General features: G+C 39.5%; 1 protein-coding gene across 1 annotated transcript; it reads left to right on the top strand.

Annotated features, from left to right (window-relative positions):
* The first annotated feature begins 16485 nt into the window (after positions 1-16485).
* LOC113291433 lies at positions 16486-17312 on the top strand. Its single transcript, XM_026540968.1, has 2 exons — positions 16486-16527; positions 16644-17312. Exons 1-2 carry the CDS (start codon positions 16486-16488, stop codon positions 17310-17312), a joined length of 711 nt encoding a protein of 236 aa, XP_026396753.1.
* The last annotated feature ends 2657 nt before the right edge of the window (positions 17313-19969 follow it).

Genomic DNA, 19969 nt, shown 5'->3' with positions numbered 1-19969 from the left:
ATCACAACCCTCTTGAAGTTTATGATTCTTGTCTAAGAGAGAAACACGAGAACCATCTTAAAATAGAATTACAGCTTGTAATACTTCCAATCCCAAAGAGGACTGGTGACTTCTTACGATGGGGAGACAAATTTGTTTTTCCTTGTTTCTGTTTTGCCTTCAGGAAAGAGATTTACTCACATCATTTTTTTCCCTTTTTAACACAGTTTTGAATACCTTGTTTGTTGATTTTCGTAAACTATGAATAGCTTTGGAAATCCTTTTTGAGGCAGATGAAGATTTCCAGGACAATTTACTTTTCATCTTCTGAAAACAAGGTTTAACAAAGGAAAAATATTCTTGATCTTTAGTGCATACAATTTCTAGATGACCCTGATTTTCACACAAAGAGACTAGGCTATTTGGTACGCCCTTGTAGTTCTCCACATCATACTTTTCAGAGTGATTTGAGAATGATATAGAATCAGGATAAATTTGCTGATAATGCTTAACAGAGTTAATCAAAGGAGTTCGATGTTTCTTATAAGTATCACAACTATGAGTGATGACAACTTCTTGTCTTAAGTTAAACAGTTGACATTCCAGATCTTCAATCTTTTTAATCAAGATTTTCTTTTCCAGTTGAAACACTTCTGGAGAAGTAGGATTGTGCATCATGGAATAATCAGGACTGTTAGGAGGACAAGTATGATTATCAACAAAGAGGTTAAGAGAACTATCACAGATATCGTCATCAGGACAGTAGTCGAGAGTAGCCATCCATGCTTTAGTTAACTCACTCAACTTTTCATCAGAATTTTTGGAAGTATCATGAATACTTCTATAACACTTAGAACAAGTTTCATGATCATAGTTTTTCTGAATTTTTTTATCCCTTTTTCTGACTGACTGGACTTTTTTTTGAGACTTTCTTTTATTATGTGTAAAAGTTTTCTTAAGCTGTTGTATAAACATGGAAAGAGTTGAATTAAAGAAATTCTCATCCCTTGTATCAATCAATTTAGGACGTCGAACCTTTTATCAGATGTAGCAACATGGTTGCTTAACAAGTGAAGTTTTTCTCTTTGATAGAGTTCAAGATCGAAAACCTTAAGCTTTCCAACAAGAGTATTTTTGGAAAGAGTATCAAGGTTATTTCCTTCAACGATGGCATGCTTCTTAGAATCGTATCTAGATGGCAGCGATCTGAGAATTTTCATCACAATTGTTGATGGTGGTTTTTAGTTCAGGGTTAAAATTGTAAACCTTGTGTTTAGTATGTCGTCATTGAGAAACTCGATATACTCACATGAAATTTATCCAGAATGGTGCATGTAGCAACAATCCTAAATATTCTGTAAATTTCGGCACCATGCCCATATTATTCAATTAATATAAGTTTCTTTGAATACTTTTTGTGCTATGTTCCCCGAATGAACCCTTAATATTGATATGGCATGACAATTTGTGTTCACTCGAAGCAGAGTAGCACGGATTTCCAAGTATCGAGGTTAAGGTCCTTGCATAAAAGTACTCAATCAGAAAGCATACTGCTCTCCAGCAATAAACTTAAAGAACTCTGTGTCAACACATAGAATTCAATCAATTTTGTGATAATTCACAACATTCAAATATTACTCTGATTAATTTGCAAAAATTAGGGTTTTTGCGCCTTGCACAATATATTAGACCCCATTGGTCAAAATTAAGCTTAGGCGAATTAAGCAATTAATCCGCCATGGATTAGTAGGTGCAAAATCCTACCCAAAATCAGAAAACAAGGAATAAAAAGAGTCGCGGAATAGGAGCAGCAGCAAAGGGAGGTGTGGCCATGACTTAGGCCAGCCGGCGCCATTATCAATTGGCCACGCCCCATGTTTCCCGACTGGCCTTATTTCCGTGTCGACCAATCAGGTCGCCTTAAACCCGCCACACGTTGGCTGGTCCCATACTTGCCGGCCATGTTTCCCATCGACCAATTAGGTCGCTTAAAATCCGCCACACGCACACCATCCCATGCTTGGACGACCTCTCTTATATTAACCAATCAAGTTGCTCCAAACTTGCCGAAGTGTTAAAAGAGGCAAACTGCGCCAAATGGTCACAAAGCCATTGGCTTTCCAAAAACCGCGCCAACATGCCACTCTGTCGTGCCAAACGTGCCACTTTGTGGCAGCATGCCAACGTGCCGTCAATAGCGCGCCTACGTGCTAACCTACCTCCTGTTTGTGGCCAACGCCATGATGTGCTTAAATTAGGGTTTTCTAGTCAGAAGCACGACTCTGCTTTAGGTGCATTAACCAAAACCCTAATTTCCAGTTGTGGCTCAAATTACGCCACTTTGGGCCCCACAACATGCCACGAGCCATGCGGGATCCGAGAAACCTTAGAAATGGCGCCGTATCATAGCCACTCATAGCAACCCCTGCTCTTGTGGCCGTTTCCACATCATGGTCTTACTATAATTCCTTTGGCGTGACTATGGAATCGTTTGCACAAAAAGCGTCACCATGCCGCGGACGCATGCCACACGCACTAATTAGGGTTTCGGCATGCCAAACCCTAATCTAGGCGAAGTTACTACGCCAACAAAGCCTAATCATGCTACCCAGAGCATTGGAATTGATGTGGCACCTAGAACTAATGTTGCCAAGCCATATTTGGGTCTAACACCAATGTGCCAAAATCCAGCGGCCATGGCTATGCCAGGTGCTACTTGCACCACCGTGCCACTGGCATGCGCTAATTATGCCAACCATGCCAGTGTGCCACTGGCATGCGCTAAATATGTCACTACGCCATTGGTATGTACCAATGACGTTGTTGTACTATTATTGGGCACCAACAGAATGAAGCCATAATCAATGGCCACCCTTTTTCATGAGTTACAATCTCAGCCGTCCAAATTCGCCACAGAATTGACAGGCTTGTGGCAAGTCTTAAGTGACCAGCAAAGACAATCCTAATAGAGCCACATGTTATTCTCCTACGGCAAGTATCTTGACTTTGAATTGCCACACATAACAATCTGCTAAACGTTTTCCACGAAAACACTCGAGACATCAAACATGCCACAAACTGGGGGATACTCATCAGGGTATTGATATGGGGTTTACAGCGTGCGGCGTGCAACACGCCCATTATAAGAAAGTTTCAGAAAGTAGGGCAGTTAGTGGAGGCAAGAAGTAGTAGGTGTAACCTAACCCGTCTCCTTCATAGTGGGAACGTGGTTTTCTGGCATTTACACATGACTCCACTTCTCCATCACTCAATTATTCCCACTTCCTACGAAATCAGGGTGCGTTCAATATGACTTGTATAAATAGGTTCTACCTATTTCAACCAAACAACAAGAGTTTTGGTTAAAAACAACACAGTATCCAGAAAACACCAAAGAACTAATAACTTACATTCCGCAAGCCAGTTCCAAACTCTGATACAAGTCATAAAATAGTCACACCTTCATAATAAACCATTCTGATCTCAACACCTTCTTCTCTTCCCTCCCTAAGACCAACCCTTCTCCTTCACTTTGTGACCGAAGCAAGACTGGAACGGCTATTTCTTGGTTTAGTCCAGGATTGTGCAGATTGATATCTCGAATCTAAAGTACTCCCGTGCAGTGAATTTGTTTAAGGTTTAGATTTGTTTCTCATCCACACACCCACATTTACCAAAACCAGCCGAAACAGTTTTACCCATAAACAACTGGCGACCACAGTGGGAGATTAGTCTCTCGGTTGCAATATCAATTTTCAATTTTCAATTTCATTTTTTCAATCTCAATTTCAAGATGGTAGAGCTCAGGTCAGGGTCAGCAACAAACCCTGATGCCACCGGCTCTGAGAACGTCCTTAGTATCAACATTACTTCCAGTAACACCAATGTACCACCTGTCATCATGATCAATACCAACAAAGTAGGAAATGTTCTCTCAGGCGCTACACCTCCGATCACCAGAGCCAGAGCCGTTGCCTCCACCATCAATATTTCTTCAAGCATGATGCCCCCAGTTGTCACCAGATCCGCTGCCACTCAACCATCGGGACGAGAGACTGGAGGAACCAGAGGAGGCTAACCGCCTATCACCATTGTTGATTTGATGGGAAGAGAAGAATTTCTTGTTAAGGCTCATACGGACATGGATTTAACTCAGAAGGAGGTGCTTACTTTCCTCAAGACACTAATGGAGCGGTTACCGCAGGAACCACGCCGACCAGTGCCAATGAGGAGCACTTTTAATACCCCTTGTGCCATTACCTCAGCAGGGCGCACCCTTGAAGATGAAGACGCCCGCCCATTGGAGAGGAATCATCCATCTAGTTTCATCACACGTGACGATTTGGAACGACTTCTCCAAAATCGAGATAGAGAAAACCCGATGGACATGCACCATCATCAACCTCCATATCCTCCTGATGTGCAAAGAGTTCCTCTTCCGAGGGAATATTCTACTCCTCAATTCTCCTTTTATGACGGCACTGGTAATGTGCGTGAGCATATCTCTCGATATTTGGAATTCTTGGGGTGAGCACGAATACAATCATGTCCTCCGCTTAAAAGAATTTTCAAAGTCACTTACTGAGAGAGCGTACACCTGGTACAACAAAATTGCACCAAACAACATATCCAACTGGTGCGAGATGGTTGCAGCTTTTTACAAGAAGTATTTCTTTGTGTCTGAGCAAATCACCTTTTCAGACTTAGGAAGGATGTTCCAACGAAACAATGAACATCCAAATGATTACGTCAAAAGATTGAGAATTCAGGCACTGGATTGTCACGACCTAAACGTGACTAAGAAACAATTGGTGGAGTCTTGCATCAATGGCATGGTTTCCATTTACCGCGCCTTATTGGAGAATCTACGCTTCCAGACATTCTCTGAACTTCATGAAGCCGCTAAGCGGTCGGCCACAACAACACCATCATTGTTAGAAAGAACCAGGACGGCCAAGAGTGAAGACGCACGCGGAACTCGAGGAAACATACGCCTCGTCAACAAGCAATATAACACTGTCCCCTCTGTAAGCGTGGTGGGTGAAGGAGGAAAAATGAATGCTCCAGTAGCAGAACAGCCACCCAAGCGTGCACCACCAGCACATCAGGAGGCTCCACCTTGAAAGGCCGCGACTAAATCTCCTGTGCAACACCAAGAAGTCGGAGAAGCTGCCCTGGATTTCCCAATCCCGATCGAGGAGGTAATTGAACTCTTGGAAGCATGTATTCAAGATGATGCCATCAAGCTGCCTCCTATCAGGCGCCCGCCAACTGAAAAAGAAATGGCAAATACCAAGTATTGTCGTTACCACAGGTTCGTCCATCACCCGACCAACAAATGCAATAGATTGAAACACATCTTCAAGGAAAAAGTAGAAGCGGGAGAACTTCAACTAGGCAATGAGAGAGTTCACGGAGATCCTCTTCCAGTCAGGAGTTGTATGCTTTCTGGGGACTCCGTTCACAAAACTGTGCAGTCCATGATGCAGCGCGTATGCGAAATCCTCTATTTCTCCAAGGTGCAGCGTCAAGACATATTTGCAGCCCTCAATCGTGTTGTCGGGAAAACGACTTTTCTCTGTCGAAGAAGCCATTCCTAAATCCCGATCTCTCTCGGGGAACACTGTTGGAAAGTGCAACTGGGGACTGCTGACCACTGCTCACCTGAAGGATTTCGAGTTCGATAACACACTAATCGATGCGGCCTCCGATTTCAACATTGTTACTGTCAAGACTTTGAGATCTGCAGGGGTTTCAAAGAAAGAGGCTACTTACTCCCCAATTGTGGTAAGAAACCCAGAAGGAGAAGCAATGAACACTTACGGCTACATCAATCTCGAAATCAAGGTTGGAGATGCTTTAACACACGGCAAGTTCCACATTGTCAAAGAATGCCCAAATTATGACATGATTCTGTGGCGCTCGTGGGTGCATAATAATAAAGAAAGATTAGGAGTATGTCCTCTACCGGTGTCCATACCTGAAAGAATTTCCAACAAGCCGTCCGACCCTGAGGACTATATGCTACTGTATCTACCACTTGCCAATGTAACCCAATTGCCTGGGGAAAGCCCATCGACGTACATACGCATATTTCATACACAAATAAGTCTTATTGAACAACCCTTTCTGCAATCAGTCACTTCTTCTCTCGTCCAGGCCTGGGAATCGATCCAATCATCAACCCGGGCGTCATTGGAAGGTGTGAGTGGGATGCCGGCCCCTTCAAGTGTTTCATAAAATTTTTGGAAGTTATCTTAGTCAACAATAATGTATCCAAGTATCAGATAGCGGCGCAACATCAAAACCCATTCCAAGTTGGAGACATGGTAGTGAAAGTTGCCGCTCAGCCTCTTTCGTCCGACTCCACAGACGAACCATACCTAGTAACAGAAGTTATTTTGGGAGGCTACTGCAGGCTCATTAACACGGACAAGTTAGAAGTCATAGTAATACATGCCCAGTGGCTCAAACCCTTCAATGTCTAAAAAGTCACGCCACCTCTTGCCTCAAAATTCTTCTTAGTATTTCCTTCAACAATTATCATTTTCATGCAATATTTGTAATTCCTCCAAAATGATTGCGCTGCTTGCATTCATAATTAGGGTTTCGATTTTAATTAAAAGTATCTTTCTTTCAAAAATAAATTTTCCTGAATCTCAAAGGGAAAAGAACCAAGTAAATCCAAACCCTCACAGAGCCATTACCCATCAATTCGAAACCAGAAAAAATCAAACCCTACAGGAAATGTCTTATTCAAAAGTACTGAAGAGGGGAATATGCAAGGAAGAAGATCAACAAGTGGAGGCATGAACACCTTACTTTAAGAACATCTGGCTTCAACCTTTCGCCTGACGAGGTTTCTCTACTTCTCACGACGTGTTTCCCAGCTCGTGGAAACTCACACTTCTACATACCCAGGCGGCATGCCACAAACATCCTGTCTAATTTGCAAGGGAAAATACGATAAAAGGTTGGTCAAATCCTTAACTATTGCTACTGTTTCCCCTGTTTTGAGTTACGGTTTCCAACGGCATGCGGAGGTGTTATTGTGGAAATAGCCAAACGGGATGTGACACGCCAGCTAGCATTATTGTTGCGCTATTAATGCGTTTTGACTTTCCATCCGCTGAATCTCTTTGGAAGAATGGAAGAACTTGTTTTCGTAAAAAGGGGTTTTGGAATCCTTTCGGAGATTTTATTTATTCATCCAATTAAAGATATGAAATTATCAAAGCAACATGAATGAAAGTATATTACTCAGTGAAGCATGGCTCCAGTCACATGAACAAAAAAAAACTGAAATGGGAAAAATAGTTGTCAAATATCAATGTCAAGGTCAGCGGCGCCTCCACTAGAGTTCTCTCAAGTGTCTGCTCTAGCACCCTCTCCGGCAGCAAGCATCCCCTCCAGAAGCCGTTTCAGCATCAGTTCCAGCGCCCTTTCTAGCGGCCTCCCCAGCATTCTCTCCAGCGACTGCCTCAATATCCTTTCCAGCGGCTGCCTCAGCATCCTCTTCAGCAATAGTTTCGGCATCCTCTCCAGAAGCCATTTCAGTCTCTTTCTTGTGGGCCGCGCCGACATCCTTCTCAGAAATTGCTCCAACAACATCTTGAGGATACTCCGGTTCGTCAACTTCAGAATCAAGGATTACGGGGTAATTAAAATTGTTTCCTCCTGGAGGTTTCTTAGGCTCGAACCTTCGCTGTTTCAGTCGGGTGGTGAACCTTTCAGCCCTAACACTGGGACGCTGAGATGCTTCATCACACAAAGATGTCTCAACACGATGGGACACTTCATCACGTCTCCACGTCTCCTTCATGTAAACCGAAGCCATGAAAGCTTGAGCACGCCCTCGAACAATGCGTAGATGAGAGAGAGGCATACCTTGTGTAATCCGTCTGGCCTCACGGAACAAAGGATCTATTTTGTTTAATACCTCTTCAGACGTATAAACCCTGGGTTTGTCAACTTCAAAACTTTTCTCCGAATAATTGGAAGAATAACCATCAGGAGTTCCCATCATACACTGCAAGAAAACATTATGTCTACATCAATGACCTACGTGATGAAAGGAGACAAAAGGAAAACTACAAGAAGATATGAAGTAATACCTAAAAGGGGATGAGCGCAATCCTGTGGTGATCGATATGAAAAGAAAAGATCGAAGTGCTCTTTTATATCACACAAACTGATGAAAACTGAAAAAGAAAACTCTTTACCTGTCGTACATGAAGGCTCTAGATACGGGATATCATCTGATTAGATACTTATATATCTGGGATGATTGACTCACCTGGGCTGCTGACGGAAAGAAGCTAGCCACCGCAAAAGAAAAGCCAACGAAGCAAGGATAAAGGATGTGCGACGCCCTTTACATATGCACGGCGCCTTGGGAGTTTGGGTAGGAAAATGAATCCGCTTTGGATTCAGTCATTCCCAAATCAGCGCCAACGCCCCAGGACCCAAAGATCTACGGCCGAGCCAGCGCTAATACTCCGTGATGCAGAATTCCGTGGTCAAACTAGCACCATGCTCCACACCACCAACACTGTACCGAGCCGGGAGTACGCCAACGCTCCAAGCCGCTACCGCAAGGACCATAGATCACTCGTGCCTCTTGCTAAGGTCAGTCAAATTTTACCATGCCCATATTATTCAATTAATATAAGTTTCTTTGAATATTTTCCGTGTTATGTTCCCCGGCTGAACCCTTAATATTGATATGGCATGACAATTTGTGTTCACTCACAGCAGAGTAGCACGGATTTCCAAGTATCGAGGTTAAGGTCCTTGCATAAAAGTACTCAATCAAAAAGCATACTGCTCTCTGGAAATAAACTTAAAGAACTCTGTGTCAACAGATAGAATTCAATCAATTTTTTGATAATTCACAAGATTCAAATATTACCCTGATTAATTTGCAAAATTTAGGGTTTTTGCGCCTTGCGCAATATATTAGACCCCGTTGGTCAAAATTAAGTTTAAGCGAATTAAGCAATTAATCCGCCATGGATTAGTAGGTGCAAAATCCTACCCAAAATCAGAAACCAAGGAATAAAAGAGCCGCGGAATAGGAGCAGCAGCAAAGGGAGGTGTGGCCATGACTTAGGCCATCCGGCACCATTTGCAATTGGCCACGCCCCATGTTTCCCGACCGGTCTTATTTCCCCGTCGACCAATCAGGACGCCTTAAACCCGCCACACGTTGGCTGGGACCATACTTTCCGGCCCTGTTTCCCATTGACCAATCAGGTCGCTTTAAATATGCCACACGCACACCAGAAGTTTGGCCAGCCCATTCTTGGACGACCTCTCTTATATTAAAAAATCAGGTTGCTCCAAACTTGCTCAGTGTTAAAAGAGGCAAACCACGCCAAATGGTCACAATGCCATTGGCTTTCCAAAAACCGCGCCAACATGCCAAACGTGCCATGTTGCGCCAATGAGCTGAATGGCATTCCAACATGCCACTCCGCCGTGCCAAACGTGCCACTTTGTGGAAGCATGCCAACGTGTCGTAAATAGCGCGCTTACGTGCTAACCTACCTCATGTTCGTGGCCAACGCCATGATGTGCCTAAATTAGGGTTTTATAGTCAGAATCACGACTCTGCTTTAGGTGCATTAACCAAAACCCTAATTTCCAGTTGTGGCTCAAATTACGCCACTTTGGGCCCCACAACATGCCACGAGCCATGCGGGATCCAAGAAACCTTAGAAATGGCGCCATATCATAGCCACTCATAGCAACCCTTGCTCTTGTGGTCGTTTCCACATTATGGGCTTACTATAATTCCTTTGGCGTGACTATGGCATTGTTTGCACAAAAAGCGTCACCATGCCGCGGCCGCATGCCACACTCTCTAATTAGGGTTCCGGCATGCCAAACCCTAATCTAAGCGAAGTTACTACACCAACCAAGCCTAATCATGCTACCCAGAGCATTGGGATTGATGTGGAAACTAGAACTAATGTTTCCAAGACATATTTGGGTCTAACACCAATGTGCCAAAATCTAGCGGCCATGGCTACGCCAGGTGCTACTTGCACCACTGTGCCACTAGCATGCGCTAATTATGCCAACCATGCCATTGTGCCACTGGAATGCGCTAAATATGTCACTACGCCATTGGCATGTACCAATGACATCATTGTACTATTATTGGGCCCGAACATAATGAAGCCATAATCAATGGCCACCCTTTTTCATGAGTTACAATCTCAGCCGTCCAAATTCGCTACAGAATTGACAGGCCTGTGGAAAGTCTTAGGTGACCAGCCAAGACAAGCCTAATAACACCACATGTTATTCTCCTGCGGCAAGTCTCTTGACTTTGACTTTCCACACATAGCAACCTGATACATGTCTTCCACGAAAACACTCGAGACATCAAACATGTCACAAACTATGGGATACTCATCAGGGTATTGGTCTGGCGGTTTACAGCGTACGACGTGCAATACGCCCATTATAAGAAAGTGTCATAAAGAAGGGCAGTTAGTGGCGGCAAGAAGTAGTGGGTGTAAACTAACCCGTCTCTTTCATAGTGGGAACGTGGTTTTCTGGCATTTACACACGACCCCACTTCTCCATCACTCAATCATTCCCACTTTCTACGAGATCAGGGTGCGTTCAATATGACTTGTATAAATAGGTTCTACCTATTTCAACCAAACGACAAGAGTTTTGGTTAAAAACAACACAGTATCTAGAAAACACCAAATAACTGATAGCTTACATTCCGCAAGCCAGTTCCAAATTCTGATACAAGTCATAAAATATCCACACCTTCAGAATTAACCATTCTTATCTCAACAACTTCTTCGCTTCCCTCCCTAATACCAACCCTTCTCCTTCACTTTGTGACCGAAGCAAGACTGGAACGACCATTTCTTGGTTTAGGCCAGGATTGTATAGATTAATCTCTCGAATCTAAAGTACTCCCGTGCAGTTCATTTGTTTAAGGTTTAGATTTGTTTCTCATCCACACACACACATTTACCAAAACCAGCCGAAACAATTTTTATCCATAAACAATAATGTCCTTTTCAGGAATAGTCTTACCCAATGCGAAAATGCATTAAAAATTTCAGACACTTTGTGATTAAACTCATCAATTGAATCTTCATCTGCCATACGAAGGTTTTCCCAATCGGAACTAAGGTTTTGAAGCCTAGCTTCCTTTTCGCTTGTATTTCCTTCAAATACGGTTTCTAAGATATCCCAAGCATCTTTAGACCGAGTACACGTAGTCACATGGTGCTAAAGATCTGGGGTAATGGCATGTATGATGGCATTCAAACCGTTGGAGTTTTGCTTTGCAGCAAGTATCTCTGCAGCATCGTATGCACCAATGTTCTTTGGAACGGTTGCATTACCTATTGCCACAACGGGAGCCTCATTGCCATTAACTACATAAACCCATGATTGAAAATCACGCACTTAAAGAAAGGCATGCATAGCAATTTTCCACCATAAGTAATTTGAGCCATAGAATACTGGTAGTACGTTTATAGAGATAACACCTCTCGCTACAAGAAAATTAGTGTATCACAACATGTAGTTCGTGTGGAAAGAACCCATGTTTTGTGTGGCAAAACCTTCTTGCCACATAATTTTTTTTTGCCACACCGTGTGACAAGAATTTATTGCCACACCTTAAGTCTTCTGTCGCAATAGATAGGTTTCTAGCCACACCAAATAGTGAGGCAATAAGATGCTGCAAAAAGGTATTTTCTAGTTTAATTCTTTTTTATTTTTTATTTTATTTATTTTTAAAAATCTCTTGCCACACCATATGGTGAGGCAATAAAATGATTTTTTTTTAATTTTTTTAGTTTTATTTTTGATTTCAATTTTGAAATTTTATTTCCAAATTCTTCTGACACATCGCAACAACATAAGTGCAGCAAGACTGATTTAACACACATAATTTAATATCTAGAGTAAAGTATATCAAAGAGTTTAATATCTCTAACTCTTAATTCAATCCGCAATCAGCAAATAGAAATCTGCGAGGTCGATTGAATAAAGAAGTAACTTGAACGGTACCAAAGACCAATGTTCAAGTGTCAATCAATGTAAATCAACAACCAAAGGTTGGATATTCTAATTGATTGATCTTAATGCACAACCTGTGAGATTTCAATTATATAACAAAATATAATGCGGAAAATAAATAACACAGACACCAAAATTTTGTTAACGAGGAAAACGCAAATGCAGAAAAACCCCGGGACCTAGTCCAGATTGAAAACCACACTGTATTAAGCCGCTACAGACACTAGCCTACTACCAATTAACTTCGGACTGGACTATAGTTGAACCCTAATCAATCTCACACTGATTCAAGGTACAGTTGCGCTCCTTACGTCTCTGATCCCAGCAGGATACTACGCACATGATTCCCTTAGTTGATATCACCTACAACCAAGAGTTGCTAAGACTCAAAGTCGAAGACTTGATAGACAAACCTGTCTCACACAGAAAAGTCTATAGGATTGAATAAATATGTCTACCATAGAAATACCAAGAGTTTTTTTTCCGTCTTTTGATAAATCAAGGTGAACAGGAACCAATTGATAAACCAGACTTATATTCCCAAAGAACAGCCTAGTATTATCAATCACCTCACAATAAACTTCATCGACTAGCGAAACAAGTTATTGTGGAATCACAAACGATGAGACGAAGGTGTCTGTGATTACTTTTCTATCTTTCCTATCGGAGATATAAAACCTCGAGCCAATTATTTCAATTGTACTCAACACGATAGAAATAGCAAGATCAGATTACGCAACTACAAAGATAGTAGTTGGGTTTGGATTCACAATCCCAATGAAGTCTTTAAGTCGTTAACCTACAGGGTCTCGAGAAGAAACCTAAGGTTAAAGGAGAATCGACTCTATTTATGCAACTAGTAACACACAGGAGGTGTGGGTATTAGGTTTCCCAGTTGCTAGAGTTCTCCTTTATATAGTCTTCAAATCAGGGTTTGTAATCCAAGTTACCTTGGTAACAAAGCATTCAATAACCACCGTTAGATGAAAAACCTGATTCAACCAAGCTAATATCTTTCAACCACTAGATCAAACTTAGCTTGTTACACACAAATGAAATGTACCCTCATTTAGGTTTATGTAACCGTACCTAAACGTGTACACCATGTTGGTTCACAAACAGTTAACCAAGGTTAGCCATATGATTACTCTCATATCAACCTTATTCATCTCAACCATAACTAGTTCAAATGACTCAAATGAAACTAGTTAAAGAGTTGTTCAATTTTATAGAAAACACAATTGAAATCAAATCGGTTTGATTCACTTGAATCAATCATGAACATTATAGCCACGGTTTGCAAAGATTGCATTCCTTATGATTTAAATATTTAAGTCCATGAACTGACCGATTTGACAAAGTATCCATCTTAAGTATGCGTATAGGTATACGTACTTAAGAAACCGAATTTGAGTTTATTAAGTTTCCAAATTCAGCAGAAATTTTTGGTTCGAAAACTTCCGCCAGTATGCGTACGGGTACGCATACTTAAGGTGACTAGTTTAGGAGTTTGTAATTCCCAAACTCATCAGATATTTTCGGTTCGAAAGCTTCTACCAGTATGCGTACGGGTACGCATACTTATCTTGCCTCCTTCACCAATTTGGTATACACACATATGCATACACCTGGTTCCCGGTTTGTGGATTTATACACTAATGTGCGAACACACTATATATGCTTTTATCCAAACATGGTTACATTCTCAACTCTTTATTTCAATCATTGAAACATTCTTCTACAATGACAATAGCCGTTTTCACACACTATCAGCATCAAAGCAATTTTCAAGATATTAAAATAATCATCATCGAAACATTCCAAACCTACATCAAATGATTGTATCACACAAACCATGTAAGATGTTACTCGGAAATTTTCTCATGATATAAGATGAACTTGGTTGAAGCGAAAGCTTACCAACACATATTTCGAGAAATATGTAAGCGAGATATACTCAGCTCGAAATCTCAAATGTGTATAGAGAAAAATATATCTTAACACGACTTTTGTCTCAACATAGGAGATAGTAGAAATAGATTTTCCATGTGATAGATGAGTTCAAGTCTCCACATACCTTTTATCGAAGAAGTTCCACAAGCTCCCCTTAGTAGTTTTTCGTCTTCAAATGATGAACTCTGTGAAATCTAAGCTCAACTACACTATCTATGTCCTAGTCCGAGACATCTATAAATAGGCTAGAAATCAAGACTTAGAGTTTTGATCACTAACATTGACAAACATGCTTGAGATAGCAACGCATGCGAGTTCGACCGAGCAGTGCTCTAACACACATGAATTTGGTGGTCGAAAGGGGGTTCTGATGCAATTTATTAGCCTCTATTGTTAAGCATTTATATCCGGATGCAGTAGTGTATTTGCCAGATTTTGAATGTTGTCATATAATCATGTCCCGTTGGTTGTTTGTTGGAGGTGGATGTTTATGATTTTTTGGGTTGCAAACGGGGTAGTCTGTTTAGTTTATCATGTATCCAGTTATGAGAATATGAGCAATAATATCTGGTACTGTTTAGATAGTTTATCATTATGTTGAATCAAGTTTCCTATTCCCAAATCGATGCAAGATAAATTTTTGGTCAATGGGTATGCGGGATAAGAGTTGCATCCATTGTGCACTGGAAGAGGAAAAATTAGAATGAATGCTTTGGAAAATGGGTTGTTTCTTGAAATATTTCTCATAACAAAGGCTGGTCCAGATAGGTGTTGGGTTTATACTTAATCTGTAATTTGTACGTCGGAATCTCAAAAAAATAAATCAGTTTTTGGATCTGAGGTTTTCTCAGTTCATGAGAACCCATATTTGAGATTTAATTCAGACTCAATGGAGGAGGGGAATTCAGATAATACTCCTTCAATGTTCATTCTTGATGAGATCATAGATCAAAGTTTAGATAAATGGAAATTCAGTTTGATCGGAAGATTGGATTTACTTAAATTAAAACTGGAAGTTGCAGCTTCATCTCTAAGACAACAATGGGCAATTAAAGGTAATATTTCAGTTCATTCCTCTTGGTAAAGGTTTATTTATTATTAAGCTTGATAGTGAAGAAGACAAAAATCTTATATGGAGAGGTTACTGGATTTCCGAATCACAAGTTCCGAGTCTTCGATTCTGGGAACCTAATTTCAATCCTGAAGCTTATAAATCATCCACAACCTTTGTTTGGATTTTATTTCCAGGATTAGGTATTGAGTATTGGAAAGAAGATATTATAATGCAAATGGGTCAAACTATAGGAAGATCTATTAAGGTAGATGAAACAACTTTAAAAAGATCTGCAGGTTTCTATGCTAGTGTTCTGGTAGAAATTGATCTAAGTATTGCTATTCTAGACAAGATTTGGGTCAAATCAAAATATGGGAAATTTGAACAAACTGTATACATCCCTAGAGTACCAAAATTCTGTGTTCATTGTAAGAATGTTGGTCATTTAGTGACAGAATGTAGAACACAAAAAAAGGAGCAATTCATAAGCCAAGAATGGAGAAAATTGTTAAGCCAAAGAAACAATGGAAACCAAAAGCTCTTGTTCCTCCCACTGGTTTCGATATTTTTGGTCCACATCCAGAAGAGAGTTCACCAGACACTGAACATATTGTTGAGGATATTAGAGTAATTCAGAATTTGGATGATACTCAAGTTCAGTTGTCTTCAGGAAGATTCCATGTTTTACAGACTAATTTAGAAACTTTCAAAGAATATTTGCAGTCCTTAGAAATCTTTCCTGCACTTCCTACAAATAATTCAGTTGGAGTTACTCTTTCTTCTTCTGAAACTGGTGAAACAAGTGGAGTTATTAAAGATACTCAAGTCTCTGATATTTCTTCTAATACTTCATTGGCTTTCATTTCTTCAAATATATTGGATACTTGTGTTACAATTGAAGATGATAATGATTCTAGTTCAAAAGATGGTGAAATAAAAGAGGTTAGTACATCTGCCATGTTACATAATAGTACAATTTCTGAGCCTGTTACCATTTTAAAGAATGATTCTAAGAATAGCTCTATTATCCAACATAAGAAATCTGTTATTGAGAAGAAAAAGCCACCTAGTAAACCAACAAAAGCAGCACCACTAACTAGGAAGGCTAGTAAAGAATTTCAGAAATCTCTTAACAAGGGAGTTTCTAATTCCCTTTCTCCTTTTCAATGAAGATAGTTTATTGGAATATCAGAGGCTTTAGGAGGGTTAAATCCAAAGATAAATTAAGGTCCCTAGTGAATCAAATAAATCCCTCTTTAGTTTGGATTGCAGAGCCTAAAATTCATGTCAAATCAAAAAATAGAATAAATTTACCTGGAATGAGCCATCAAATTATTCACAATTCTTGTGATAACAGGAAAGCAAATATTTGGTTATACTGGAATAATTCATTATCTATTCCTACTGTTCTGTTTTCTTCTAGACAATATATTACTATGGAGATTGGTGATACTTTAGTTACTGGTGTTCATGCTGATGTACTGGATATATAAACGGGAAAGATCTATGGGTTGATTTAATCAGAATTAGTACTCTTAATAAACCTTGGCTTTTAATTGGAGATTTTAACACTATTTTGTCTGTGACTGAAAAGAAAGGATGCAAAAGTTCCTTATCAAATGCTATAAATAATTTTAATGAATGTGTTGATCAATGTGGATTACTTCAAGCTTCTAAAAGTGGACTACAATTCTCTTGGTCAAATGGTAGATGTGGTAAGAAAAGAATCTTATGCAATCTAGATAGAGCTTTATTCAATGTGCAATGGTTAAATACCTATAATGGCTGGAAATATCAAGTTTCTTTAAGAGGTATATCTGATCATAGCTATCTTCTTGGCTCTGATACTGAGATTCCTAAGCCAAAGAATTCTCCTTTTAAGTTTCAAAAAATGTGGATTTCTCATCCTGACTTTCTGAAATTAGTTACTGAATCTTGGAAAGAGCTTTTAGTTGGTAACCCTATCTTTGTGTTTATTAATAAGCTAAAAAGATTGAAAATAATTCTAAAACAATGGAACTGGGAGATCTTTGGGGATGTGTTTATCAAACTGAAACAAGCTGAAGAAAAGTTACTAGAAACTAATGTTTTATCTGATAGAGATCCTTCAAATAATTTGTTGCTGAATAATTATGTTACTGCTAGATTAATCAGATATCTTGCTGCTCAAAATTATCACTCTTTTGTAAGTCAGAAAGCTAGAGTTAATTGGATTCAATATGGTGATGCAAATACAGCTTTTTTCATACCTCCATCAAGCTGAGACAGACAAAGAATTCCATAACTGAATTAATAGATGACTCAGGGAATATTATTACAAATCAAGATCAAATAGGTTCTATGTTAATTGATTACTTTAAGAACAAATTTGAACATCAACCTGTCAATATCTCAGATACGTTCTTGGATGCAATTCCTGGTTCTGTTACTCTTGAAGATAATCTGCTACTTGGGAAAGTCCCCACAAAGGAAGACATTAAAGAAGCTTCTTTCTCATTAAATCAAGATGGATGTCCTGGTCCTGATGGTTTCTCTGGTATTTTCTATAGAGTAGCATGGGAAATCATATGTGAAGATTTGGTGGTTGCTATCCAATTCTGTTGGAGTAATCAGATCATTCCTGCAGGCTTAAACTCAGATTTTCTATTTCTTCTGCCAAAGACTAAAGGTGCAAAAAAGGTAAATCAATTTAGACCTATTGGCTTAAGTAACTGCTGCTTCAAGATTATTATTAAGATCATAACTATTAGAATAAGCAGTTTTTTTCATAAACTAATTTCCCCTCAGCAATATGCTTTAGTCAAAGGTAGAAATATTCATGAACAAATAGTTTTGGTGATAGACGCATTTATGTGTCTAATATGTCTCAATTGTATGTATTGTTAGTGCTCGATTTTGTATTTATTTTGTTATTTTATGTCTTTGTAGGTATTTATAGAGAAATAAGCTCTTGCGGCAAAATTGGCTCGAAAAGTGGTGTTTTACACCCCAGGATAAAGTACTAAAGGCACCCCAGAAATGCACCGGAAGCACCCCAAAAATGTGCCGGAGAAACCCCAGAAAAATTACTATTTACGCCCAAAAATTACTATTTGCACCCCATAAGGCAAGTTCTAAAGGGAAACCCGTACAGGATTAGGGGGAGGACATCTTCTTCTCAAATTCAAGAAAACCAATTTTGGCGGGAAAACATTTCACTTCACTGGCAGAATTTCGATCGAATGTTCGGAGGAGTTTTTGTGTGATTTAATCGCTGAAACTTCATGGGTAGTTGTGATATGTCCTAACACAGCTAGTATGGGTGTTTGTTTCGATCAAATTTGGCTGGATAACTTGTTTTAATCCAAACAGGGAGTTGGAGGAGAAACATGAGCTTGCACGAGTTGTGAGGAATTTAAACGTGTACTGCACGTGCTTGGAAGAGTTAATCGATATTCTGGAGGGTGAAGAAGGTATAGAAGGAAAGAAATACAGCTGCAGACGCGTAGGAAAACGATTTTTGGAAACAATATATTTTCGAGAATAAAAGAAATAATGGGATTAAATAAAGAGATTTTGGGAGATTCAATGTCGCAATGATGTATAAATAGGTTCCTAGGATCACATAGAAGGGGGTACGGAGAGTTTGGGGTCGAGAGGAGAGCTCAGGAGGCGTGAATCAAGAGTTTTCAAAACTCTGTTTCTGCTGCTGCACCAAGAACACGAAGAACAAAAGACCACCAGAGGCAGTCGTTCATGCTACAGTGACAACGACATCCACGTTCTTTTTTATCGTTCTTTGTAACTGTGTTTTTCAACAATTATAAACGTTGTCAACACCCGATTTTCATTATTTTCTCTCCATTTCATCTTTGTAAACTAATTTTGAGCAAGCTTACACAATGATGAGCTAAAACCATCCTTTGGGGCGACGGAGGAAGCTATTTCGCCAATGAAATGTGGTAATCTCTATTTTATTTAATTTATGCAATTATTATATGATTATTTGCCTTGATAAATAAATAGATAAAATGGTTTTTGTTAAACAATTGTCATTTCAATTGATGGAGCATGTTAGCATAGGGTTTTGATGTCCCATACTTTCGGTTTACAATTGTTATTTCTAAAAAAATCAACTTTTGCAATATTAAGAATTAATTTGAATGAAGGATTTGCATAATTATAATTAGAGAATATAAATCACTTTAATATTGGTAATTAGTGGAATCCATAGCCCCAGTCTTCTCCATATTTTTCATATCACTTTTATTTAAGTTTCCTATATTTTTTTTTATTTTTAAGTCTAAAATCTGCTTTCACAAGTCTTGAACGAATCTTATTACTACAACAATTGAAAACACATCAATTTTTGGCGCCGCGACGCGGACTTGTCTTTAGGCTAGAGTTTTTAGATTTTTTTTTTTTATTTGTTCTTCTTTACGTTTTTGGGTTTTTGTCTTTTTCTTACAGAATTCGGAATTTGGAGCAAATTTTGCCAAAGCTTTTGGTGAATACTTAAAGACTTCGAGTAAAAGGCAAAGCGAAAGGAGCGAAAGAAGAAGATTTTTTTTATTTTATAAAAAAAAAAAGAGAGACATTTTTATTTTTGTAGATTTTATTTTTTTAGACTTTCTTTTTCTTTTGCACTTTATATTTTTGGACTTTGGACTTTAAATTTTGGGACATTATTTTTTAAACCCTACGGAAGGGTAGTTTAAATATAAACTGTTTGCAGAGAAGGACGGTGATTACGATATCACCTCGGCCCCTCGGGTTCGTACATGACATAGGAGTCGTGGCCCGAGTCGACTACAAAGGTTCATCCCCCGTCTGGTACGGGAGGTAAGTTTGTCGAAACACTCGCGAATCCCCTGTCAGCGAGTTACTGTCTTCCTTCGTATGCATATATGTTGAGGACTTGAAAACGGCTGCTTTAATTTC

This window comes from Papaver somniferum, chromosome 6, assembly GCF_003573695.1.
Source record: "Papaver somniferum cultivar HN1 chromosome 6, ASM357369v1, whole genome shotgun sequence".
Lineage (NCBI taxonomy): Eukaryota > Viridiplantae > Streptophyta > Magnoliopsida > Ranunculales > Papaveraceae > Papaver > Papaver somniferum.
This window is presented reverse-complemented; position numbering and strand designations above follow the sequence as displayed.